Source organism: Heteronotia binoei, chromosome 8 (assembly GCF_032191835.1).
Source record: "Heteronotia binoei isolate CCM8104 ecotype False Entrance Well chromosome 8, APGP_CSIRO_Hbin_v1, whole genome shotgun sequence".
NCBI classification, from domain to species: Eukaryota; Metazoa; Chordata; class Lepidosauria; order Squamata; family Gekkonidae; genus Heteronotia; species Heteronotia binoei.
The window spans coordinates 84547670-84571966 of NC_083230.1; the positions used below are offsets into that span (position 1 = coordinate 84547670).

The following is a 24297-nucleotide window of genomic DNA, read 5'->3' on the forward strand; positions in this document are numbered from 1 at the left end:
AAGAATAATTTATTTTAGTGGCATAATCCAGTCTACACACAGATACAAGCACAGCAATGTGTGCTTGAATCAGTCCCCTTCACAGAAATGAAAGAAACGCAGGAATGCATGGTCTGTAGATCAAGGATCAGTGCCTGCCATGTTCACCAGCAGGATTAAAACCACATACGATTAAAAAGAAAGCCTCTAACCCATGACCTTTTCTGCCTCTCAGCCCCTATCCCCAGGGCTTTTTTTTTTTTAGCAAGGACACACAGGAATGCTGTTCCAGCTGGCCTGGTCAGGGTTTCGGCTCAAAAAAAGGTCTCTGGCAAAGGGAAGGCACTAGGCAGCTATGCACTCCCAGACTGCACACTCCGTCCTCTCTGCTGCCTCCAGCCCCAACAGGCTTGCAAAGAGAGTGAGAAATGTGCAGCTGCCCATGAGCACCCCCTCCTGGGAGAAGCTGGGCATGTCGTAGCCCACTCCGTTGTGCATGGGTCTCTCCCTCCAGCCATGTTTGGGGGGAATGAAACAAGATCTCTCATTGGGCTGTATAGGAACACACATCCATGAAATGCAGCTGATGGCACTGTATTGTTCTGTGTCAATATGCAGACGGTAACCTACTGAACAGATGATGTTACTTCTGGTGATGTCAGGGAGTGTGGCCTAATATGTAAATGAGTTCCTGCTGGGCTTTTTCTACAAAAAAAGCCCTGCCTATCCCTCTTCTTCTATAGAATTTCTTGCAAAAAAAATATTCAGAATTCTGCAAATTCCTAAAATGCTAAGTACAGATTAACAGCAGTCAGCCTCTTGGGCAAACTAGCAACAAGGAATGGCAGCATCCTGATTCGGTGTGCAGTACATATAAAAGCCCGGACTCCTCTCATCTGCCTCTTCTGGGTCCGGTAGGTGGCAGCACCACAGGGCTGAAAAGACAGACACAAATACAGGTCTGACTCACTGCAACAGCTATAGTCTATGTGGCCCTTTCTGCTCCTCTCCTGGTGCCTGACATGAACTCCTGTTACTCTGAGAGCCACATGTGGCACCCATGTAACAGGCTGGGCAGTAGAGTTGCCAGTCCCCAGTTGGGATATACAGCCAAAAACAGAAGGGGTCTTGGTGCTAAAGCTACACAACACCAAAACCCAATTGAGTCATCTTCAAAGCTGTCTGTGTAAAAAGAAATTGAAACTGGGTTCCATTTATCAGCCAGTAACCGAAGAAGACATGCATTGAAACATCTTGAACTATCCGGAATGGGTGTATTGATGGCTGAATGAATGTTTGTACTCTTGCTCCTCTGCTGAACTGACTGAATAGATATTTGTACTAGTATTGAAAGGTACAGAGGAGAGGAATATTTGTAAATGGAACTTTTTGTATGTAAACTTTCTGTATGTATTCTTGTTTGGAATCTTGATACGGTGGCAATAATGGCATGTAGTTTACAACAATATATGAATTTGAATACATGTTTGGGTAATAGAAACTGGCTATTTTTCACTAAGCTTCTGAAACTATCTTGGAAATGAACATAAGAGTTTAAAATGTTATGGTTTAGACTTGGTGGTTTTTGGTGTTGTGTAAACCCCAGTTGGGGACAGGGGATCCCCCAGTTTGGAAGCCCTCCCCCTGCTTCAGGTTTATCAGAAAGGGGGGGGAGGGAGGGAAATGTCTGCTGGGCACTCCATTATACCCTATGGAGACTGATTCCCACAGGGTATAATGGAGAATTGATCTGTGGGCATCTAGGGTTGGGGTGGGGCATTTTTTGAAGTAAAGGCACCAAATTTTCAGCATAGCATTTGGTGCCTTCCCCAACCCACCCACCATGTTTCAAAAGATTGGACCAGGGGGTCTAATTCTATGAGCCCCCAAAGAAAGTACCCCTATCCTTCATTATCTGCAAATGGAGAGAATGTCCCTTTAAATGTGATGGCCAGAACTCCCTTTGGAGTTCAATCATGCTTGTCACAACATTGCTCCTGGCTCCACCCCCCAAAGTCTCCAGATATTTCTTGAATTGGATCTGGCAACCCTATTGAACAGTCACAGATTAAAGCATGAAAGCAGAAATAAAATGTATGCAAATATTTTATTTCACACATACTTCTTCTGTGCTTTCTACCCATTTATATTAGTAGCTTGTTTTATCTCACTGGCTTAGAGGAAGGCAACAGTACTGTAGGTATAAAAAGATTGTAGAAGCACAGATTTTGTAGTGCAGAAATGTAGGGAGACTTTTCTGTGGTGGGGAGTGTATGTGTAGCCATGAATTCTGAATCAGTACCATAGTGTTTCTGTGCTTAGCTTTGCAATAATAGATGCATTGTTTGATTAAGACTTGAGATCCCCACCCACTGTAATAAGCACCTATAATTTTACAATTCATGGAATTATCCGAGAACAACAAAGAGTCACTTCTACCTATTTATTGAAGGATATGTTTATATAGACTATTAAAAAAAGACCACTTACGTCTCTGTAAATTTTTCCAAGTGCCACAAGTCTCTCCACTATTTTGTTCGCTATTTCTCTGCCCACCCCCAACCTCAGTTGTCTGCAGCTTTGAGTATAAATACTTCTGCCTAATGAATGAACTCTCCATGCCTCTGATTAAATGGGCTCTGACTCACAAAAGCTTATGCTGGAATAAATTTTGTTAGTTTTTAAAGAGACTGGGCTCCTTTAATTTCTTTTTTGCGAAGACTAACACAGTTACATATGTACCATTACGTTGCAACCAACTTATGGAGATCCCAGGATAGAGTTGCTAGCCTCCAGGTGGGAGCATGGGATCCCCCAATTTCATGGGCTCCTGCCCACTGCTAGCCAGCTGGCTGGCCCACCCCCAACAGCCATGACCTGGCACAATATCCACAATATGATGACAGAAATTATGGCATCACACCACAGATACCATGCAGTGATGCTCTGGTATTTTGGCCAAAACTCTTGTCCAAAATACCAGAGCATCACCATGCAACATCCTCAGGGTGTTGACATCACTTCTGCATGATGTCATCATGTTGGGAACATCACGCATAGTGGCATTGCCCTACCCCCCACTCCTGGAAGCATCTCACCACCCCACCAGCGCAAGGTAGGGTCCTGGCAACCCTACCCAAGCAGGGGGCTCTGAGACACAGCAGAGTTTTGCCATCATCTTCCTCTGCAGAGTCTTCCTTGCTGGTTTCCCATCCAAGTACTGACCCTGCTTAGCTTCCAAGATCTGATAAGACTGGGCTATACTATGTCGCCTTCCTTCAGGTTACCCATCTAGAATTACAGGTCTCTCTTGTTTGCATTCTGCAATAGATAGGCACAACTATCTCTGTGGACTCTGACTGGTTTTAGAGAGTGGGCAAACCCACTCCAAGGCTGTCCTGTGACTCATAGAAGGAAAACACATGACTCACAAACTCAAGGACTCTCTCTTTCCCTCTCTCTACATGCTTGCAGGTACAGGTAAGCACATGCTTACAGATCAGACTCACACCTCACCTGTAGCAAGTCTTCAGTCAAGTATTCAGCCGTTTCCAGGGCTCTAGGGAATAGAGAGCAAAAAATGGAGTCAAAATCTTTCTTTCTCAATGATAAATTAATAAGCCCCAACCAACCAAAATACCCCAAACAAAACCCTCCACCAATATTAGCATGCATAAGAAAGAAATCTGTAAGGGGAAGGATTATGCAAGATGATAGCACCCATGGAGAGTCAGGAATCCCAGGTCACTGTTACTCTCAAGTTTTCAAGCTGGAGTCTCTCCTTGAAATTCCATTATAGGTGATATCTTGCATATATCATCCCTTACATAGGTTAATTACTTTTAACTATACCTTTGTAACTTCCTATTGTATCTGCTTATCTCAATTCACCATGCACTTGGCTTTACATTTTGCCTAATGACATTGGAAGTGTCTCATACTCATGGCAAATTAAGTGAATTGGACCCTGTTCTGAACTGGCTTCTTTTTGTAACATCCTCCCCCAGCTTTCTGTTGTGTGCATAAATCAGTCTGATGCATTTATGCACCCATGCATCTGATAAGTGAGCTGTGATTTATGGGAACCTATGCTGGAATAAATTTTGTTCATTTTGAAGGTGCCTGCTTTATTTTGCTAAGTACATCATTTATTAATCACATCCAAGGCTTTATTTGTAGGAAAAGTCCAGCAGAAACTCATTTGCATACCAGGCCACACTCCTGATGTCAAGCCAGCCAGAATTGTGTTTCTGTGCATTCCTGCTCAAAAAAGGCCCTGATCACATCTATATTTCTCTGAACAAGTTAGGGCAGTGTGCATGTGTGTTTTCCCATTTTACTCTAACATTAGCCCCAAGAAGGGATGGCCAAAGGACATCCAGTGAGCATGGCTGCCAAATAGACTTCTGAACCCAAGTTCTGAGTCCAGTGATCTATTCACACCTATTTAATATGTACACATTTGCTTTACTGGTATTTTTGCATAGTCCTAGTATTATTTGTAATGTGGAATGGTATTGTATAGCTCAGTCTCATCTGATCTCAGAAATTAACTATGGCTGCTGCTTGGATGGGAGCCCACCAAGAAAGACTCTGCAGAGGAAGGGCACAGCAAAACATCTCTGCTTCTCACTTGCCTTGAAAGCCCCTTGTTGAGGTTGCCACATGTCAGTCGTGACTTAACGGCACTCAGTATGGAATATTATCTGTTATTCTTCTTCTAACAACCTCAGGAAAGCATACATAGTTCTCTACTAATTTTATCCTCGCAATAACCTCTGTTCAGTCAGGATGGAGAGAGTGAATGGCCCAAAATCATGGCCAAGTAGGAATTTGAACCCTGGTCTCCTCAGTTCTAGTGTAACTAACTATTATGACCTCACTGGAACTAATATTAGTTTATTCGATTTGTATCCTGCCCTCCCTGACAAATGGGCTCAGGGCAGCTGATAATATTATTAAGTTCTCACATTTAAATCTACATATTTCATACAATTTAACTACTTTCTTCATGAAAAGGAGTCTCATCCCCTGCTAGAACTCTCTCATTTTTCTCTTTTTGGTAGGTAAGAAGCACAAAAGGATGCCTGGATCTATTCTTGGCTGCATATGATTTGAAGAATTCTCAACCAAGAACTGGAGCATTTTGTACAATCTACAATGGAAGGTTAAGTGTAGCAAGTGTATATCTCTGATTACATACTTATTAGCTCAAGTCTGGAAGGAAAACCCTATCCATTATTCTGATGCAAAGCACCCCTGATTCCTCTCAAGGGTTAATATGAATAGTAATGGGCTTATTCCATCTTGCAGGTGTTGCTAATTGGGACTCTCTGCCTACATAGCCCTTATCATCTTCAAGGCCAGAGCTGGAAATGTGGTAATTAGCTTTTCATGAGAACCTGGGGCCCATAGGCTTGGAGGGGGAATCAGGAGTGATGAGGTAACTTTCTGGAGGGTTCCAGCAAGAACTGTGTCCTGATCAGGTGTCATTGTCACCTGTTGTTTGGCCAAAAAAACTGTAATTGTGCTAAGAGTCTGGAGAATCATAGAATTGGAAGGGACCTCCAGGGCCATCGTCCAACCCTTTGCACAGTGCACAAAATTCACAAGTACTCCCTACATGCCCAGTTCCATGCCCAGAAGATAGCAAAAAACCTCCAGGATCCCTGTCCTGGAGAATCTCAGAATTATAGAGAAAGGAGGTTCGCTTGGATTCTGATGGACTAAAGGCCTAGACTATGAAATGCTCATATTACAATAGACAGCAATGTAGAGAATGCATAAGCCATGGCCTTTGACTCTTGAACTTAATGTTTGTGCCATCTAATGGAAATTCAGGTCTTAGATTGTTAAGCTAGTTTTTCTTGCTATGCGATTTTAGAGTGTTGTGTTGTCTGTAGATTAAACATTTTGTCCTGAAAGATATTAAATAAAACCTTATATAATTTTTAAAAAAGTTTAGCTACTTCTGTGCATCTGTCCTGGGAACCCATGGGGTTCAGCCTTGGACTCCTTGACAATTATGTTTTTATTTCACCTTTCTTCCAAGGAAACAGGTATGTTTTATGAAATCCTCAGACCCAGTGAAGTCCAGCCAAGGCCACCGTTCTATTACAATGATACCATCATACCATTTCAAAAATAAAATCTTCTCCTTTCATGACTAAGCTGATGGAAAGGGGTGTGTGTGTGGTGCACATAAAAGAGGACTTGCAGAAGAGAATGCAAGGTAAAATTTAAAAAAGTAAGGGCCATGAGGCCATCAATGACATTGCTGAACAGTGTTCCCTCTAAGCTGCGTTAGTATGAGCTAGCTCACAGATTTTTAGCCTCCAGTTCAAAAATTTTCAACCTAAGGTTAACAAATTTTTGTCTTAGTTCAGGAAGGATGACCCCCAGAGTGCAATAATTTATGCAGTCGCTCACAGTTTTAGTGCCAGTAGCTCATGAAATAGAATTTTTGCTCACAAGACTCTGCAGCTTAGAGAGAACATTGTTGCTGAAGCAGCTGCCCAGGTAGTAAGAATGGTATAAAGCACACAGAAGCTTCCATGGGTTTATGTATACATGGTCCTTCCTTGACAGTGTAATCAAAACTGAGCCCAATATAAACGTGACATTAAAACAGCACTGTCCTAACCCTCTTCTGACCCCATTGAAGTGACTGGTAGAATTTTGAGCCACACCAGGCTACATCCACACAGGGCCGGGCATTGCACTATTGTTATGCTATAGCAGTCACGTGCAATTGGATTGCCATAGCACAACAATATCACAATATCCATCAATGCATAGGATTGCTTTCAAAACTTTTCACACAGGCAACAAACTCACTTGAACTGGGCTGCCACCCAAGCACAGAGCTCAATGTGCCGCAGAGCTACTTTGCCAGGGATGCCAGACTTGAGAATCCCCCCAAATTATAGTTCATCACCTCCAGACTACAGAGATCAGTGCCCCTGGAGGGTGTACTCTGTGGCATTGTACCCCATGGAGGTCCCTGTTCTCCCCAGCCTCCAGCCTCAATCTGGATCTGGCAACTCTACCCCATTCCCCACTGGTGGCTAGGGTGGACCTGGACTGGTAACCCAAAGCAGCTTTGCTTGGGTGGCAACCCAGTTTAATTGAGAACACTGTGTGAGTTCAAAGTCTCACAGATGACTATGTTTTGCTTCACCCAATGTCACATTTAAATTATTAATCTATAGGAGTAACTGGACATCCAAACCTCCTTTGGCTTTTTGGGGGGGTGGGGGTGGGGAGGGGAAGCAGTTCTAGAACTTTTTGATTTTGTCCCACACAGGAACATGAAGACAGTTTGAAAAGCTGATGTTTCAAGCAGTATGGAAATGAGAAGGCAGGCAGGACCAAACAATGAACAGAACAAGCCAAAATTCCTCTCACAATCAGCCAGAAATTATAAAGATTTTTTTCTTCTCCATCCTCCCCCAAGCTACATCTGTCTCCTACCTATCTATAACCTTTATGGAGAGCTTGTTCTGTCTGCATCATGCCTTTAGGCCTCATGAACACTGTTAGGTCATGGTGGAGCTGGAGTTCTGCCAGAATTACAACTGATCTTTGGACTTCAGAAATCAGTTTCCACTGCAGGATATGGCAGCTTCAGAGGGAAGACTCTATGGTATCACATCCCCATAGAACTCCCTCCCCTCCCCAAACTCTGCCCTCCCCAAGTACTGCCCCCAAGTTTCCCAAATCTCTCTAGTTAGAGATGGCAACTGTAATTATACCTCATCTTTGCCACGTAAGTCCTAAGAATTTTGGACTGTGCATTTTAAGGAATGTTTTGTGGCCCTTTCCTTTCAACTTGCTGCAGCTAGCAATTTATTTAAAATGTTTATATCCCTGCTGCCTCCATAAAACTTGCCTTAGGCAGCATACACAGCTCCATAAAATCCAGTATAAATTCACAGAACATAAAGGGTCCATATTAGGTACAAAGATCATAAAAGCAGTTGCATTGGCTTAAAACCCGACAAGAAACAAGCAGACATGAAAGCAGTAGAAGATATCGGATAAAGAATTCACAGTATGGGGCAATTACATAAAAGCTTAAATAAACAAAAAGGGTTTTCACCTGGTGCCTGAAGGAGCACAGATTTGAAGCCAGGCAATCTTATGCTTTAGAAAGCATTACTAACAACAAAGTGAGCGGAGATGATGGTATCTCAGTTGAGCTATTCAAAGTCCTAAAAGATGATGCTGTTAAAGTTATGCACACATTATGTCAACAAATTTGGAAAACACAACAGCGGCCACAGGATTGGTAAAGGTCAGTTTATAATCCAATCCCAAAGAAGGGTAATGCCAAGGAATGTTCAAACTATCGCACCATTGCACTCATTTCACATGCCAGCAAGGTCATGTTAAAGATCCTACAAGTTAGGCTTCAGCAGTATGTAGATCGGGAACTACCAGAAGTTCAAGCTGGGTTTCGGAGAGGTAGAAGAACTAGAGATCAAATTGCCAACATTCGATGGATTATGGAGAAAGCACGGGAGTATCAGAAAAATGTCTATTTCTGCTTCATTGACTATGCTAAAGCCTTTGTGTGGATCACAACAAACTGTGGCAAGTCCTTAAAGAGATGGGAGTACCAGACCACCTCACATGTCTCCTGAGAAACCTGTATAAGGGTCAAGAAGCAACTGTCAGAACGGGATATGGAACAACTATTTAGAATAGGAAAAGGAGTTCGACAAGGATGTACATTGTCACCCTGTTTATTTAATTTATATGCAGAGTACATCATGTGGAATGCTGGCTTGAATGAAGCACAAGCCGGAATTAAGATTGCCGGGGAAAACATCAACAACCTCAGATATCCAGATGACACTACTCTAATGGCAGAAAGTGAGGAGGACCTAAAGAACCTCTTGTTGAGGGTGAAAGAGGAGAGCACAAAAGTAGACTTGAAACTCAACATCAAAAAAACTAAGATCATGGCATCTGGCCCCATTGCACCTTGGCAAATAGAAGGGGAAGACATGGAAGTAACCAGTTCTGCCGGGCCTGCAAGACCATCCTCTTCCAGCTGGCTTTTTAATGTGGACTTATTGCACCATCGTCATCCAAAGCTTTGTTACACTAAGATCGTAGCACAAATTAATCTGTGGCTTTAAATTGTTGTTTTAATTGATGGTTTTATTGTAATTGTATATTTAATTGAGGAATAACTGTTATATAATTGGGGTGTTTTATTATTGTACTATTGTGATGTTGTATTTTATGTTATGTAAGCCGCCCTGAGCCTGTTTCGGTGGGGAGGGCGGGATATAAATTTAAAATTATTATTATAAGTAGTGGCAGACTTCACATTTCTGGGATCCAAGATCACTGCAGGTGGTGACTGTAGCCATGCAATTAAAAGACGTTTGCTCCTTGGGAAGTCAGCTATGATGAACCTGGGCAGTATAAATAAAAAGTAGAGACATCTCCCTGCCAACAAAAGTCTGTATAGTCAAAGCGATGGTATTCCTAGAAGTAATGTATGGCAGTGAGAGCTGGACCATAAGGAAGGCTGAACGTAGAAGAATAGACGCTTTTGAGATGTGGTGCTGGAGAAGACTCTTGAGAGTCCCTTGGACTGCAAAAAGATCAAATCAGTCAATCCTAAAGGAAATCAACCCAGACTGTTCACTGGAAGGTCAGATGCTGAAGCTCAAATACTTTGGCCACCAAATGAGAAGGGAGCACTCCCTGGAGAAGTCCCTGATGCTGGGAAAGACAGAAGGCAAAAGAAGAAGGGGACGGCAAAAGATGAGATGGCTGGACAGTGTTGCTGATGTGACAAACATGAATTTGAGCAGACTTCGGGGGATGGTGGAAGACAGGAGGACCTGGTGTGACTTTGTCCATGGGGTCGCAAAGAGTCAGACTCGACTGTGCGACTGAACAACAAAAATCTTATGCAGGGAGGGAACTTCAGCTCTGGTTCTTATCCACCTCACATTCTAACAGTGTGAGAACATAGTATAGGACCTCTGAAAATTATCTTAACTGACAGATGAGTTCATGGGGAGAAGATGAAGCTGTGTGTGACACAACTGTTTTGGAATTTGTGTAGCCATAACTAACCCCTGTGCTTTCTTATATGAGGGTTGGTGTGGTTGTCAACCTCCAGAGTTGGCAGGTCTGACTCAAGAAAATATCTGGGGACTTTGGGGATGGAGCCAGGAGCAAAGGAGTAACAAGCATGGCTGAACTCCAAAGAGAGTTCTGGCAATCGCATTTGAAGGGACTGCACACCTTTTAAATGCCTTCCCCTCCATTTGGAAATAATGAAGGATAGGGGCACCTTCTTTTGGGGCTCATAGAATTGGACCCCCCATCCAATCTTTTTGAAATTTGGAGGTGTTTTGAGGAAAGGCACTAGATGCTTTGCTTAAAATTTGGTGCCTCTACCTCAAAAAGCAAAGCCCCAGATACCTATGGATCAACTTTCCATTATACCCTATGGGAATCAGTCTCCATAGGGTATAATGGAGTGCCCAGCAAACATCCCTCCCCCTGCTTGCTGATAACCCTGAAGCAGGGGGAGGGCCTCCAAACTGGCAGATCTCCTGCCCACAACGGGATTGGCAATCCTACCTGAAGATCTGCTATTACAGTTGATCTCCAGACAACCAAGAATATGACTGCTTTGGAGGGTGGACACTATGGCATTATATCCTGCTGAGGTCTCTCCTCTTCCCAAACCTCCCTAGGCTCCATCCCCAAAATCTCTACGTATTTCCCAACCCAGAACTGGCAACGTGATGCAGTGAATAGAGTGCTGGGCTAGGATCTGGGATGACTGAATTCACCTCGCTCAGCCATGGAAGCCCGCCAGGTGACCTTGGGCCTGTCACAACCTCTCAGTTTAACCTACCCTCACAGGGTTGTGATTGTGGGGATTAAATGGAGAAGGGGGGAACTATGTAAAAAGCTGATTTTAGTCCCTGAGCAAAGGAGAAAAGCGAGATATTTATATATATTTAAAGAACCTTCCCTGCATGGAAACTACCACCCTTGGGTTGCTGAATTCAGCATCCATTATTCCATTTCTCATTTGTGAGATTCAAAATTTAATTGCAAGATCTGCCTGTCCATCCTAATTCTGTTGTTTGCAATTAAAAACCAGTGTGTTTTATTTCTCAGCAGTTCAAACTCCTGTTAAACAGACAGTGGGTATGTTTTCCTTCTCCTGCTTTCATTTATTCATTTCATTTATTCATTATTAAAAAAAGACCTTTCAGGAGGTTTCTTATGGATTTGATGGTCAAACTGCTATACAACTATAATAATAATAATAATAATAAAAAATTTTTATTTGTACCCCGCCCTCCCCCGCCGAAGCAGGCTCAGGGCGGCTAACAATACGGTGACCAATGGTGCACCAACAATAAAACAGTTACACTAGAAACATTAAATTAACATTAAACTAACCTTAAAAGCCTGAATTAAAACAATTAACTAAAACATTTTATGACGCTATCCTTGACACTCTTCTAGTTGATGCTGATGGCGGATTTTCAGTTATTCATAAGCTAATTTAAAAAGGGTGGTCTTGCAGGCCCTGCGGAACTGATCAAGGTTCCGCAGGGCCCGCACCTCCTCTGGGAGTTGGTTCCAGAGATGTGGGGCTGCGGCCGAAAAGGCCCGAGAGCGAGTATTCTGTAGTTTAATTTGTCTTGGCCCAGGGGTAGTCAGTCTGTTCTTTCCTACTGACCTCAGTGCTCTCTGGGGTTCATACGGGGAGAGACGGTCCTTCAGGTAGGCTGGTCCTCGGCCATATAGGGCTTTAAAGGTGATAACCAGCACTTTGTACTGGACCCGGTATACAATCGGTAACCAGTGCAGTTCGCGTAGCCCCGGCCGTACATGTTCCCATCTTGGGAGACCAAGTAACAGCCTGGCCGCCGCGTTCTGCACTAGCTGTAACTTCCGGGTCCGGCACAGAGGCAGCCCCATGTAGAGGGCGTTACAGTAGTCCAATCGTGAGGTGACCGTCGCATGGATCACCGTTGCTAGGTCCCGACGCTCCAGGAAAGGGGCCAACTGCTTTGCCCGCCTCAGATGGAAGAAAGCTGACTTGGCAGTGGCTGTTATCTGGGCCTCCATTGATAATGAGCAACTACTGTTCATTGATAATGAGCAACTATTGATAATGAGCAAACTACTGTTCTAAACTTTTTGTCACCATGTTGAATGCTTGACCCTAATGAGTGCAAGACTCCCAGTCATAAAGAAATAAAAGTTAAGCTGATTTCATAGATTATCTCAGCAATTCCTACAAAAAACCTACTGCTTAGCGTTGCCAACCTTCAGAGGATGCAAACACACAGGAAATAACACAGCTAAGGTTGAACAATCACAAACAAACCACCGTGTAACATTATAAACCCACAACATACTGAACACTTCAATAATGTAGTATATTATTTAACTTTCAATAAAAATCGAATCAGTGTGAGCTTAATAAACTTAAGTAGAAATAGATTTTTCAGTCACTGCCATGCTATCCAGTCCTTACAAATTTTGAGCTGTAAATTCTCACAGTTCTACCATGATGCTCAATATCCAACCAGAGTGATTCTTGAGTTCTTCTGCCAGTTCACAGGAATTCAATTATGTGATGCACTTGTCAAAATTAAAGATGTGATGACATGCACCCTAGGTTGCCTGGATAACTGGTGGGACTAGAACATATGAAATGTATTGAGCTGTGGTTCTGCATTAGATTATCAATCTAATGTGGCCTAATATGCAAATGAGTTCCTGCTGAGCTTTTTCTACAAAAAAGCCCTGGTGTCCTCTCCAGGCTCCACCCCCCCAAATGTCAGCTTCATGGGTGTTCCCTGGGGAGAAGGCCTATGAAAACAGTTTATGACTGTAGGATAGATAAACCTCTAACGTCAACTAATGACAGAGCATGTTTACTGTGTCTCCTTGTTTAGAGAGAGGAACAGGTTTTTTAATGACTTCTGATACACCAGAACAGGAAACTCTCAACTGAGGGAGGGAACGGCTTTGATAGCAGTGTGGAGGAAGAGACAGTAGCAACAGGTGAAAGCAACTGAAGCTCAGAACAGTTTTTAATCTGGAGTATATCCCTTGCAAATGCTGTTCATATGAACTGGAAAGTAGAAGATGTGCATTTAAAGTTCCCTATACTTGGCAAAACCAAATCACTAACATTTTAAAAATAATAACCAGGTTGAAGTAAAAAAGAAGCACCCTAAATCTTATTAAGGATTCTTGCTTGTAGTACAATTATACAAAGATAATCTGAAGTCTATGATGATGCCAGGTTGAAAAGCACAGTCCTGAGAAGTCATATATGTGCATTAAAAAGACTCAGACCTTCAGGGGAGATGCATACATGCATATATATTATATGCAGACACACGGAGAGAGCTTATCTTAATTGCTACTTCAACACAGAGGCTGTTGTTTAGGTGAATGTGTTTTCAGAGTATCTGGCTCATCCCTCCCTCAGTTGCTTCAACATGCAATGTTTCATTCCTCCCCCCCCCCCATTTATTTTATTTCATCTATACCTTCCTTGCCTTTCTCCACAATGAGGTGTCAAAACAGCCTTGCATTATTTCTCTATCTTTCCAAAAACCCTGTGAGGTAGAAGAAGAAGAATTGCAGATTTATACCCCGCCCTTCTCTCTGAATCAGAGACTCAGAGCGGCTTACAATTTCCTTTATCTTCTCCCCCCACAGCAGACACCCTGTGAGGTGGGTGGGGCTGAGAGGGCTCTCACAGCAGTTGCCCATTCGAGGACAAGCTCTGCGACAGCTATGGCTAATTCAAGGCCATTCCAGCAGGTGCAAGCAGAGGAGTGGGGAATCAAACCTGGTTCTCCTACATAAGAGTCCACGCACTTAACCACTACACCAAACTGGCTAGGATGATATAATTAGGGTTGTCCACCTCCAGGTGGGACTTGGAGTTCTTCTGGAATTACATCTGATTTCCAGTCTACAGAGATTGATTCTCATGGGGAGGAAAAGGGCTGCTTTGAGGGTTGGACTGTATGTTATACCTAGATAAACTCTCCCTTCCAGAGGAACCACCCTGGGGTTACCATCTCCAGGCTGGAAAATTCCTGGACATTTGGTCATAGAGCCTGAGGTGAGTGGGGGTTCAGGAGGGAACAGACTTCACTGGGCCATTTCCCCGTCCCCACCCCCGCCGCCTCAGTGGAACTGATCTTAGATCAGCTGTTATTCCAGGAAATCCCCAAGATCCATCTGAAGGTTGGCAACGCTACACCATCCCCAAACTCCAGGAATTTTCCAGGCCAGAGTTGCAAACCCTTCTAAGAGTTTGTGATTGACCCAAGGTTTCCCAGCAAGCTTCTAGGCAGAATGGGAATTTGAATCTGTCCCAGATCAGAGTCCAACGCTCACCCCCTATGCCACACTGTCCAATGCTTAGCCAGTGGCATTCTCAGTTGTTTAAAAACAAGGGACACAGGAACTGGAACAGCAGAAGTACCAGCTTCAAGATCAGGGAGAAGAATGTTGTACAGCCTTTGGGGGGAAGTTTACTGTCGTGGTTGGGTTAACTATATAACTCCTCCCCTTACACATACACAGAAGGGTTAAAATCAAATCCACGTTATAATCGGTGTAGCTTTTCCGGTTTGCTTTGTACAATGAATACAGATACCTACCACCATCACTGATTTGCCTGTTACAAGATTCTCTTCCTTGCCTAGTTTGGAGTGGGATGAATAACACCAAGGCTCCCTCTCCTTCTGCATCACACTAACAGCTAGACAGGGCAGACGGGAAAAACAGCTACAGGGCATCTCATCAGTGGAGGGACTGGTCGCATCATGACATTCCCAAGCTTTGCAAGGGAGGAGCTGGTAAAAGTTGAACTCATTGTCAGGGAGTGGGAGGAAGCGCACCTAACAAGGGAATGAGCAGTAACAATAATAATTGTTTTAAAAGGAAAATTAAAAATAAATTATCAACATGAGTGCAAGAAGAGAGCTCTGACTCAAGCTAGTACTGAATTAAAGGTTTTATGATCCCATTTAAATAGAAATAATGAAAAAGTCTAATATCTATTAAAGCATCTGCAGTATAATACTGACTTGGCTCTGACTTGGCCCTTGATGAATGGATAACTGACAACATAGGTGAACTTTTCAAAACAATAATATCACCCCCTCCAAAATGCCCTTTATAACCTATGTCGGTCAGAAGAATGGAATTAATCCCTGCATCTCTTAGGTTTATCCTGTTTACATGTTTCTTCTCTACAACATGATTAGCTATTTGACTAAAATGAAAGAGAGTTAATTTTTTTAAAAAAAACAAAAAACAAAAAAACAAAACCCAACCTGTTTAGTGCTGGTTGCAGAGACCAGATCTCATTTGAATATATGAAGCCATTGATCCTCTTAGTTTATCCTTACCTGCTGTGACTTACAGAAGTGCTCAGGCAGAAGAAAGGCTTTCCCAGCACTTGCTGTTTAGGATCATCTTAGTGGAGATGCCTGGGGGTGAATTTGGGATCGCCTTCAGGAAAGATGAATTCCTTTTCCATTAAGCCTCAGCTCCTCCCCTTGAACCCCCAAGCCTCCTAAGAATTGCCAATAGCTTTTATTTCAAAGATGTGATACCACCACCACCATCCTCAGGCTGAAAAATGTGCAAACTATTTGCTTCCAGGGGACATTCAGGAAAAACAATAGGGCAAATCCACAAGGCTGTCTTTCTTTTATCAGAGGTAGGACGATCTATGCATATGCTGTGGTTCATCACAAGCACGGAACATGACATTGAACACAGAATTAGTTTTCCTGAGAACTTCGGGATTCATTTAAAGAAAGAATGAATTTCTAGTCCATATAGTTGTAAAGACAGGCTTAAAAACATGCAGACACATTGATAGAGAACATACTAATTCACCACCCATGATAACTATATGAAGCCTCCATCTTCAAAGCCAGTTTGCAACTGAACACCAGATCTTGGGTGCAACAGTAGAAGAGGGTTATTGACCTCCTGTCTTGCTTGTGACACTGTCTCTTGCTCAAGACACTGTGGATGGCCAGTGTGGGGGAAAAGATGCTGGACAGGATGGACCTTCAGTATCATCTAGCAGGGCTCTTCTTACAATCCTTGATGAAAACTCCGAAGCTAGAATAAGGTTTTTCAGTGGCAATGGGCAAGAAGCTCAAAAGCCTATCCAGCTTTCATGTACCTTCTAGTTTCTTGCAGAAGCAGAATTAAATTCTGCATAACAGGATTTTAATTAAAAAACAAAACACCGTACAGTATACATAGCTCCCCAGAATGCTCAGCACTAATTTCAGGTGTGTAAAAGAAGTGCAGAAACAGTGACTTAGTAAAATCTTCCAACTGCTTGACTAGTCTAAGAATGGATACAGATGCCTATTATACCAGACATTCTACCATATATTGACACCTGAATTTCGATACACCACATGACAACCAGCAAGTAGTCACAAATACACCTTCATAAAGGGTCATCTATAAATGTGATCTAGCTAACCTGCCGCTGGTAGCCCAGGGTGATTGATTGTGGAAGAATTGACCATAATTTGAAGGAAGGATTCAGACAACTCCTAATCATGAAACAACTGTTTTAAAAACATTAGAAAGTTTGTCTCTTGGACATTTGGAAACACAGCAAAGTGCATGCAGCAGGTGGAGAACTTCCTGTTAGACTAAAGGCTCCAGGTGAGCACCTCTCCACATGTTGGCCTGAGGTAAGTTTTAAGGTGGCTGCTGCCTAATTAGTAGTCATCTAAATCCAGATGATGTTTTTGTCTGAACTGCTCAATTTTTTGTGCAAAGTACTGGAATGCTACTTGGCTCTCACCCACTGAAGCACAAGCACCATCTGACCCACTCAAGTTCTGAGGAGCTACCCAGCCCACTGCTGTGTAGTCGTGTGCCGCTTTGAGGCACTACCTGTGCACTGTCTAAAGGCGGAGCATTTGGAGGTGGGCCCTGCAAATTAGGCCAAGAAGCTAGTCCTTACCGTCCACCGATGTTGGGATGGCTGAGCTGCTGCCGCATCCGGTTGAACTGTCTCTTCATCATCTTGGAAGAAAGAGCGGACAGTGTCCCCCACAAGAATTGACCAAACCTGTTGGATTTTTCCTCTCAGCACAAACCAGCTGCACTTGTTGCCATCAGTTGTTCTCTCTTCTCCTCCTCAGCAGGCTTGTTCCTGTCACTTCCTTGTCATCCTCTAGCCTGCCCTCCCTGCTTTCCCCCCCTATTCCTCCCTCTCTTTTTGTGGCTTCACTCCTGCTGTTTTTACTTCCTTCTCTCTGCTTCTCACTGATTCCCTCTCTTTCTCTTTCCTCTGATCTCCTTCACTCTCTTTTCATTGCTTCTCCCCCACCTCACCTTTCTTGCCAAATTCCCAGCCTCCTGCTCCCTCTTTCCTTGCCTCCTTCAGTACCTCTCTTGGTCGTTCTTCAGGTAAGATCTGCTTGCTGCCGCTTCTCTCGGTTCCTGTCACCACCCCAAAAAAGTATAAATAACTTCAGTCAAGCCTTAAAGGGGAAACATTATTACAGCAAACATGCAACAAGGCAGAACAAGCTTCTGCTGCAACGGCTCAGGCTGTAGCACTTCCTACTTTTCTCTCTCTCTCAGCTACGTTTGACAGCATGGGGTTGACACTTCAGTGGAGCTTGAGGTTTAAGCGAGGAGGAAGACGGTTGACTGATAAGCAGCAAAGAACTAGTGTGGGGTTTCTTTTTGTTTTCTGAAGCAGCAGTGTGTCAAATGGATTTCTCATCTATTGGACCAACCAGTTGCGTTGGTTGGGGAAGATCTGCAGGTTTTTCGAGTCCCTCGATCTATTTCCCAGACAGCAAAAAAAAAGTTTGTGGTTTGTGCCAACTCTTACTAAGTCAGTTACTGTCACCACTGAGCACAACACACAATCATAAAAGACACTAATTGCCTGCCTTCCCTTGTGCCTACTTCCAGGGCTGAGTATTTTCTGTTCAAAATTCTGCCCCAAGGAAATGCTGATTCAGAACCTGCAAAAGGCTGACCAGATGAGCAAATGAGAAAACTCAAATGTACTTACCCCCTTTGAATATTTTATTCAATAAAAAGTAAGTTACAAAAAAAGAGGAAAAACCCAGACTAAATTTTCCCTCAGCCATGAAGTCACTAGTGAGCCTTAGGCAAGGTGAGGGAGTCATCTTTAGACCTAGCAAGGAATAGGGGGGAAATCATAGCTCAGTGACAGCAAATATGTTTACCGTGCAGGTCCCAGGCTCTGCACCTGCACCTCCAACAGACAGAGAAGACTGGTAGAAGTGGACTTTGAATCCACCCCTCCTTTAGAAAACCAGAGCCAGCCAACCCTAATTAAATGTACTAACAAAGACCTTTTTAAAGAATGCACCAGACTCCCTAACAATTTAAAAGGTTGCATTCAGCCAGGTTCCCCTTCCCCTCCCCCCTCAGTTTCACCCGATTCTCCTCCTTATTACAGCTCTTTTTTCCCATATGGCTTTTATATATGCGAGTCCCATGATCCCCAGCATACTCTTTTTGGTGGTTAGAGGTAGGGATGCCAGCGTCCAGGGGACCCCTTGGAATTACAACTCATCTCCAGACTGCAGACATCAATTCCCCTGGAGAAAATGGATGCTTTGGAGGGTGGACTCTATGGCTTTGTACCCCACTGAAGTCCCTGTTCTCCCTGGGCTCCATACCCAAATCTCCAAACCTGGATTTGGCAATCCTATCAGAATGACCCTTCCTTTCCCCCCATAATCAGAAAGCTGTCTGGATTCAACCCATAATGTCCTAGAATGTGGGGGAAGTAAAGCTGGGATTGGGGGATATGTGTGCTGAATCCCATTCATTAACACTCCTGTACAGCATGGAGGGAAGTTAAAAAACAAATCTCTTTTGGGTGGTATGGTTCAAGTTCAGAATAAGATGAACTTCTCTTTGCTCACCTCCCCCATCCAAGCCTCAGTTATCAAGGTAGTTGAGCTACAGGGCTATACTAATAAAGTTAAGGCACAGATGAGCTATAGAACAGAGCAATGTGGTATGTGTGTGTGTGGGGGGGGGGGCGGGGGGGAGCAATTTCCAAAACATTTGTCCTACTCCCTTCCAAAATCTCCCTCTAGTGGCAAAAGTACATGGCTGGGTGCTTATCAAGGAGGCAGAGAAATGGGACCACCCACAAACAAGATGGAGTTTGTGCATACTTGGGGTACTTCCAAGGTATGCAGAAAAAGCCCTACCTTGTAAATTAAAAAAATAAAAAGCTGCCTCATTCCAAGGGTCTGATGATGACTAAACATCATTGTCACAGAATGCTGAGCATCAATAAAAGAAACAACAAGCAAAACAAAGCAGGGAGGAGGATTTGCTCAAGCCCCTAATTGCTTCTGTATCTTGGGGAGGGGAGAAATTCCCATCATTTCTTAATGTTTTGTGGCAGGGTGTGAGCTTCTGTGAGTAAGTGAAGAAGGGAACAGTGACCTGCAGAAGCTCATACCTTGCCACTAATTCTGCTAGTCTAAGGTGCTACTGGACTCTTGCTCTTTTCTGGTGCTATGGACAGTGCTTTTCTGGTGCTATAAACCCATATGGATTTATTTCTTCATCTTGTGATTCCTTCCTCTCAGCCCCTCCCCCCCTTCGTTAGATAACTAAATGGAATCCCCAGGCACAGAGGCAGTACGTGGGTGGAAGGGGGAAAGAAATCTGGCTGGGACATCTGGCTCACTGCTGCTGAAAACAGACCTTTGTCTGATCCAGCAAGGCAATCCTTACATTCTTATGACTGAATGATAGTAGCGACTGACCAAGGACCACGTGCATGACTGCAACAGACATTGCCGAGAGACTTGGGGTTTGCTATTTTATTTTTGGTTCTAACTGAATTTTTTAAAAAATTATTGCACGCCGCCTTGAGCTACAAGGAAAGTTGGGATATAAAAGGGTTTTTTGAATAATAATCACAGGAAAGCTCAATTTGGTTTGTGCTGTATTCTGCACCAAGCCCAAAGAGTGCTTTTTTCCTATAGAGGCCATTCACTTGCTCAGCAATGAGTCACTGCATAACTCACTGAATGGAGAGTACAGTGCTCAGTACATACAAGGCATGAATCAACACTCAGCATTATTCTTCCAGAATATGCAGTAGCTTTTCTAAGAGGTCAGAAGTCACCCTGGGGAATAACTACTGCTGGCTTGCCCCACTTCCATTCCCCCACCCAGCATCTACTGTAAATCCACCCCCCAGTTTGCAGCCATTTGCTACTCAGTGCAGCAAAACCACAGAGATTAAAGGGCCACGAAGAATCAAACAAATGCAAAAACTGGTAAGGAGGCAGTCAAAGTAGGACACATAGAACCATAAAGTTAGAACGGACCTTCAGGGTAATCTAGTCCAATCCCCTGCACAATGCAGGAAACCCACAAATACCTCCCCCTAAATTCACAGGATCTTAATTGCTGTCAGATGGCCATCCAGCCTCAGTTTAAAAACCTCCAAGAAAGGAGAGCCCACCACCTTCTGAGGAAGCCTGTTCCACTGAGGAACCACTCGAATGGTCAGTTCTTCCTCATGTTGAGCCGGAAACTCTTTTGACTTAATTTCAACCCATTGGTTCTGGTCCTATCTTCTGGGGTCACGGAAAACAATTCCACACCATCCTCTATATCAGGGTGCCAAACATGTAGTCTGAGGGCCAAATCAGGCCCCTGGAGAGCCCCTATCAGGCCCCCAAGCAACTGGCTATCATCTGCTTCCTTCTCCCTCTCTCTTGCTTCCTTCTGCATAACAGTTTGCTTTGCCGGGCTTGCTCAATTGCACAGGAGCTACAGAGCAAAACCTCTATTTTCTCAATTGGCTGAGGCTCCTCCCTTGGGGGGGGAAGACAGTTTGTTTTTCTAGGCTCAATCACACAGTAGAGCTACTGAGCCAAGCCTCTCTTCCTTCAATTAATTGAGGCTCCTCCCCCTCCTGGTCCCCTGGGAAAGGAAGGAAAGAGCCAGAGCTTCCTTTACCCAGTTCCCTGGATCCCATGGGAGAAATACAAAGAAAGCAGCTTTAAGACCATGTCCTAATGTTTAAGCATGATTTAAGCTTTTTAAAAATATATTTAATTGTGTTTGTTTGTGTCCTTTATAAAGTTTATATATGTGCTACCTAATCTTAAATAGGTACACATGTGGCCCAGCCCAACCCAACACAGCCTGGCCCAACAAGGTCTCATTTATGTCAGATCCGACCCACATAACAAATGAGTTTGACACCCCTGCTCTATATGTTCTATAAAAGGTATATGAGCCAAAGGAACAACAGAGAAGTGAGCTCTTGCATTCATATACCTTACAATACTGCCTAAGACATAAGTGGTCTAACTACCATATTGATGTCAAAGACAACAATTTTTTTTAATGATGATTTTAACAATGCTTTATAAGCTTTCAGGATTTTCCTGGTACCTTTACAAAATAGACCTTTTGTCCTATTTACCTTGGGTACTACTCATAGAAAACAGAGGACACGCATTTGTCATGCAAATCTGCATATTGGTCAATGCTAGATTTACATTTGCATTACAATCTGAAGCAAGATTGGATTCAAGCCAGATGGGAAGATACTTTGATCATCAACACCACTCAATATGCAGAATGAGACTAGAGAGAAAAAGACAGCATGGCTGATTGCAGTTGTCAGGGTTTTATTCAGACTGTGACTAAACAGCTGCCACGGCAGAGAAGAGTTCAGTTTTCTAATGAGCCCGCTAAAGAGGTCCATGTAATTAAAAAAGGAAGTGCCTTATCTGACACTAGACATTCATCAGATGCATGCACAAATCACAAAGACACTTTAACCCTCACTAGATAGAAAGGGTAGTTTGGATTTATTTCTGTCCTCAGAGTGCTAAAAGATGGGGAATAGAACCCTGGCTTCTCCTACTCATTCCAGCTTCCTGTCTTCTCCAAATCCTGCCTTCAGTTGTGATCTTCATTGCCCAGAAATCTTAGACCTTTCAGCCACTTGCCTGTCAGCTCATGTATCAGTGCAGAACCCAATCTGATCCATGCTTACTCAGAAGTTTCACTAACCCCTATGTGTGACGTTGGTTAAGAGAATTTTGTATCCAGATTCTGAAAACCACAGAATACAGCCAGAGAACAAGAATTTATGAGAAGTTCTTCATGTGTGTAAATTTTAACTGCAGCTACTGTGTTTACCTTCTGGTCCAATTTTAAATATTTGAGAGGGCTTAGTTTTGGCAAAATGAGGGCATAAATTAGTGAGCAATGGGCGGGGGGCTTTGTGGGAAACTGAGTGAGGGAGTAGCACTCAACTTCTCCTCCCAGCTACTGAGACAGACTGAGCAAAAGCTGCTTCTGGGTTCCAGTGTTTTGTTTTTACAAAGGCAAAAAGAGCAGTCTTACTGTACCAAAGTCTTAGCACATTTATTGTGGCCAGAAAGCTCATGCCATAATAAATTCTTTAAGGTGCTGTAAGACTGTTATTTTGGCAGCAGGAGACTAACCCAGGTCTCTTTGGAGTGTACAATCAAGAAAATGCTTTCTGGACCACTTCTTCATGTATTTTTTAAACATGGGTGTTTTTAAAGAAAATCTTGCACAATAACCAAGGTTGCTAAAACACCTACACAGCAGCTGGGACCTCCGATTTTTAAGACTGGTTGCAAACACAACATGAAGCCTCACTTTGATTTGTACATTTCAGAGACTATACAATGTTGATTCAAAGAGGAAAAGACTGTTGTTTAGACAGGCTAAGTGGTTACATCATATTTGCTAAGGACTGTGTCTTCCCCAAAGAAATCATAGCTGATTTTACCAAGATGATAGCCCACTGCTCTCAGATTCCATCATTCATCTTTCAGCCAGAATTCTCGGAGGAATATGTATTCATATCAAGTGAGCAGTCACAGGAGTTTCAGCAATCTGTCTGATGGTGGTCACGGGGAACCACCAATGCTGCAGCTTCCAGCACTGGTGGCCTGACAGGGGATGTCACTTGAAGCTATCAGCCCCCAGCCATTCTTCCTCATTCCCAATGCAGCATGTCAAACTAAGCATGTGCAATGCAAGCCATACTGTGTTTAGACCCCTGGAACAGCAAGGAGGAAAGGGCAGTTATCTGATTTGGGGGCAGATGTGATGGAAGGAGTGGGGGCCAATCCACAACCTGAGGCCACTGCCTGGCCTCATCATGGTGCTGTCCCTCAATCCCAGTATGTTCCTCCTACAGGACCCCAATGGCTCAGTGGGATGTTGGTTTCTGCCAGTTACTGTATTGTCTGGAGAAGAATAAACTTTATTTACCTAGGACACAAGCCTCACTGAAAGGAATATATTTATTCAATTGTTTGTCCTCCTGCATATTTTTCACACACGTTCATGGAGCCTGCACTACTCTGGGTGACCGTGCCTGCCATTTTAGAACTTGCAGTAGTAATCAACAAATTATATAGTTCCTTTTGTCACCTAGGAAAGAGCTTCTAGGTTGTGCATAGGAATGCATTTTCACAAGTAAGGTGGCCAGTCATGCTATTCACCATCATGCAAAGAGCGGCACTTTATGGCATGAAGAAGCTACACCATGGGAAGTAATATCCAGGTTCTTTTTTGTGACCCAATGCTTGTCTATTGAGATATGGGGAAGGCTACTGCATTGCAGTGGATTCCAGCTCTGACTATAGTTCTACCATCTGATCACAAGAGAAGTAACAAGGGATGGAATAAGTAACCCAATTCCATGTAGGTTTATCACAGTTACACCAAGGACTGTTAGAAGAAGAGAGGGGAACCTCCACCCTACTCAAGACAGCTTCTGAATTCCTGAGAGGAGCATTACCCAGTCCTCAAATTGGGACACCATGTGCCCTACAGCTGCTGCTCTGCTGCATGCCAAGTTACTATTTTTTTCTTGGCCTTGGCTGAATCCAGCTCTGTTATCACATGACTGCCACTACTGCTGCAGAGGCTCCTGCAAAAAAAGAGAGAGAGAGAGAGAGAAAGCAGGGCTGGGGAAGAAGAGGAAGTGGGGACTATGAACAGCAGACTTGGCCACAAACTGAAAGTTCTCAGTTTGAGCTCACACCAGCACTGCCAGGCAGCAGAGAGAAGTGACAGCTCCCAGGGTTGGTTAGCGTTTGCAACAACTATACCCTTCCATCACCATCGGAAGTACTTTGTTCCAGCCATTGCAGAGATCACTCCCCATCCATCACCACTCCACAACAAGCAGAGGGCCCAGTGCGGGTGAGCACA

General features: G+C 43.6%; 1 protein-coding gene across 2 annotated transcripts in view; it reads right to left on the reverse strand.

Annotated features, from left to right (window-relative positions):
• SH3BP1 (SH3 domain binding protein 1) overlaps positions 1–17714 on the reverse strand; it is a 40900-nt gene extending 23186 nt beyond the window's left edge. Inside the window, exons 1-2 of one of the 2 annotated variants that reach the window (XM_060245492.1) lie at positions 17021–17714; positions 3496–3538 (exon numbers count right to left, since the gene is read on the reverse strand). In XM_060245492.1, the coding sequence (XP_060101475.1) occupies positions 3496–3538; positions 17021–17082 (105 nt within the window). In that variant the 5' untranslated portion in view covers positions 17083–17714. The remainder of the gene's footprint in view (positions 1–3495; positions 3539–17020) is intronic. The other variant, XM_060245493.1, reaches the window with a different exon arrangement.
• Positions 17715–24297: the final 6583 nt, after the last annotated feature.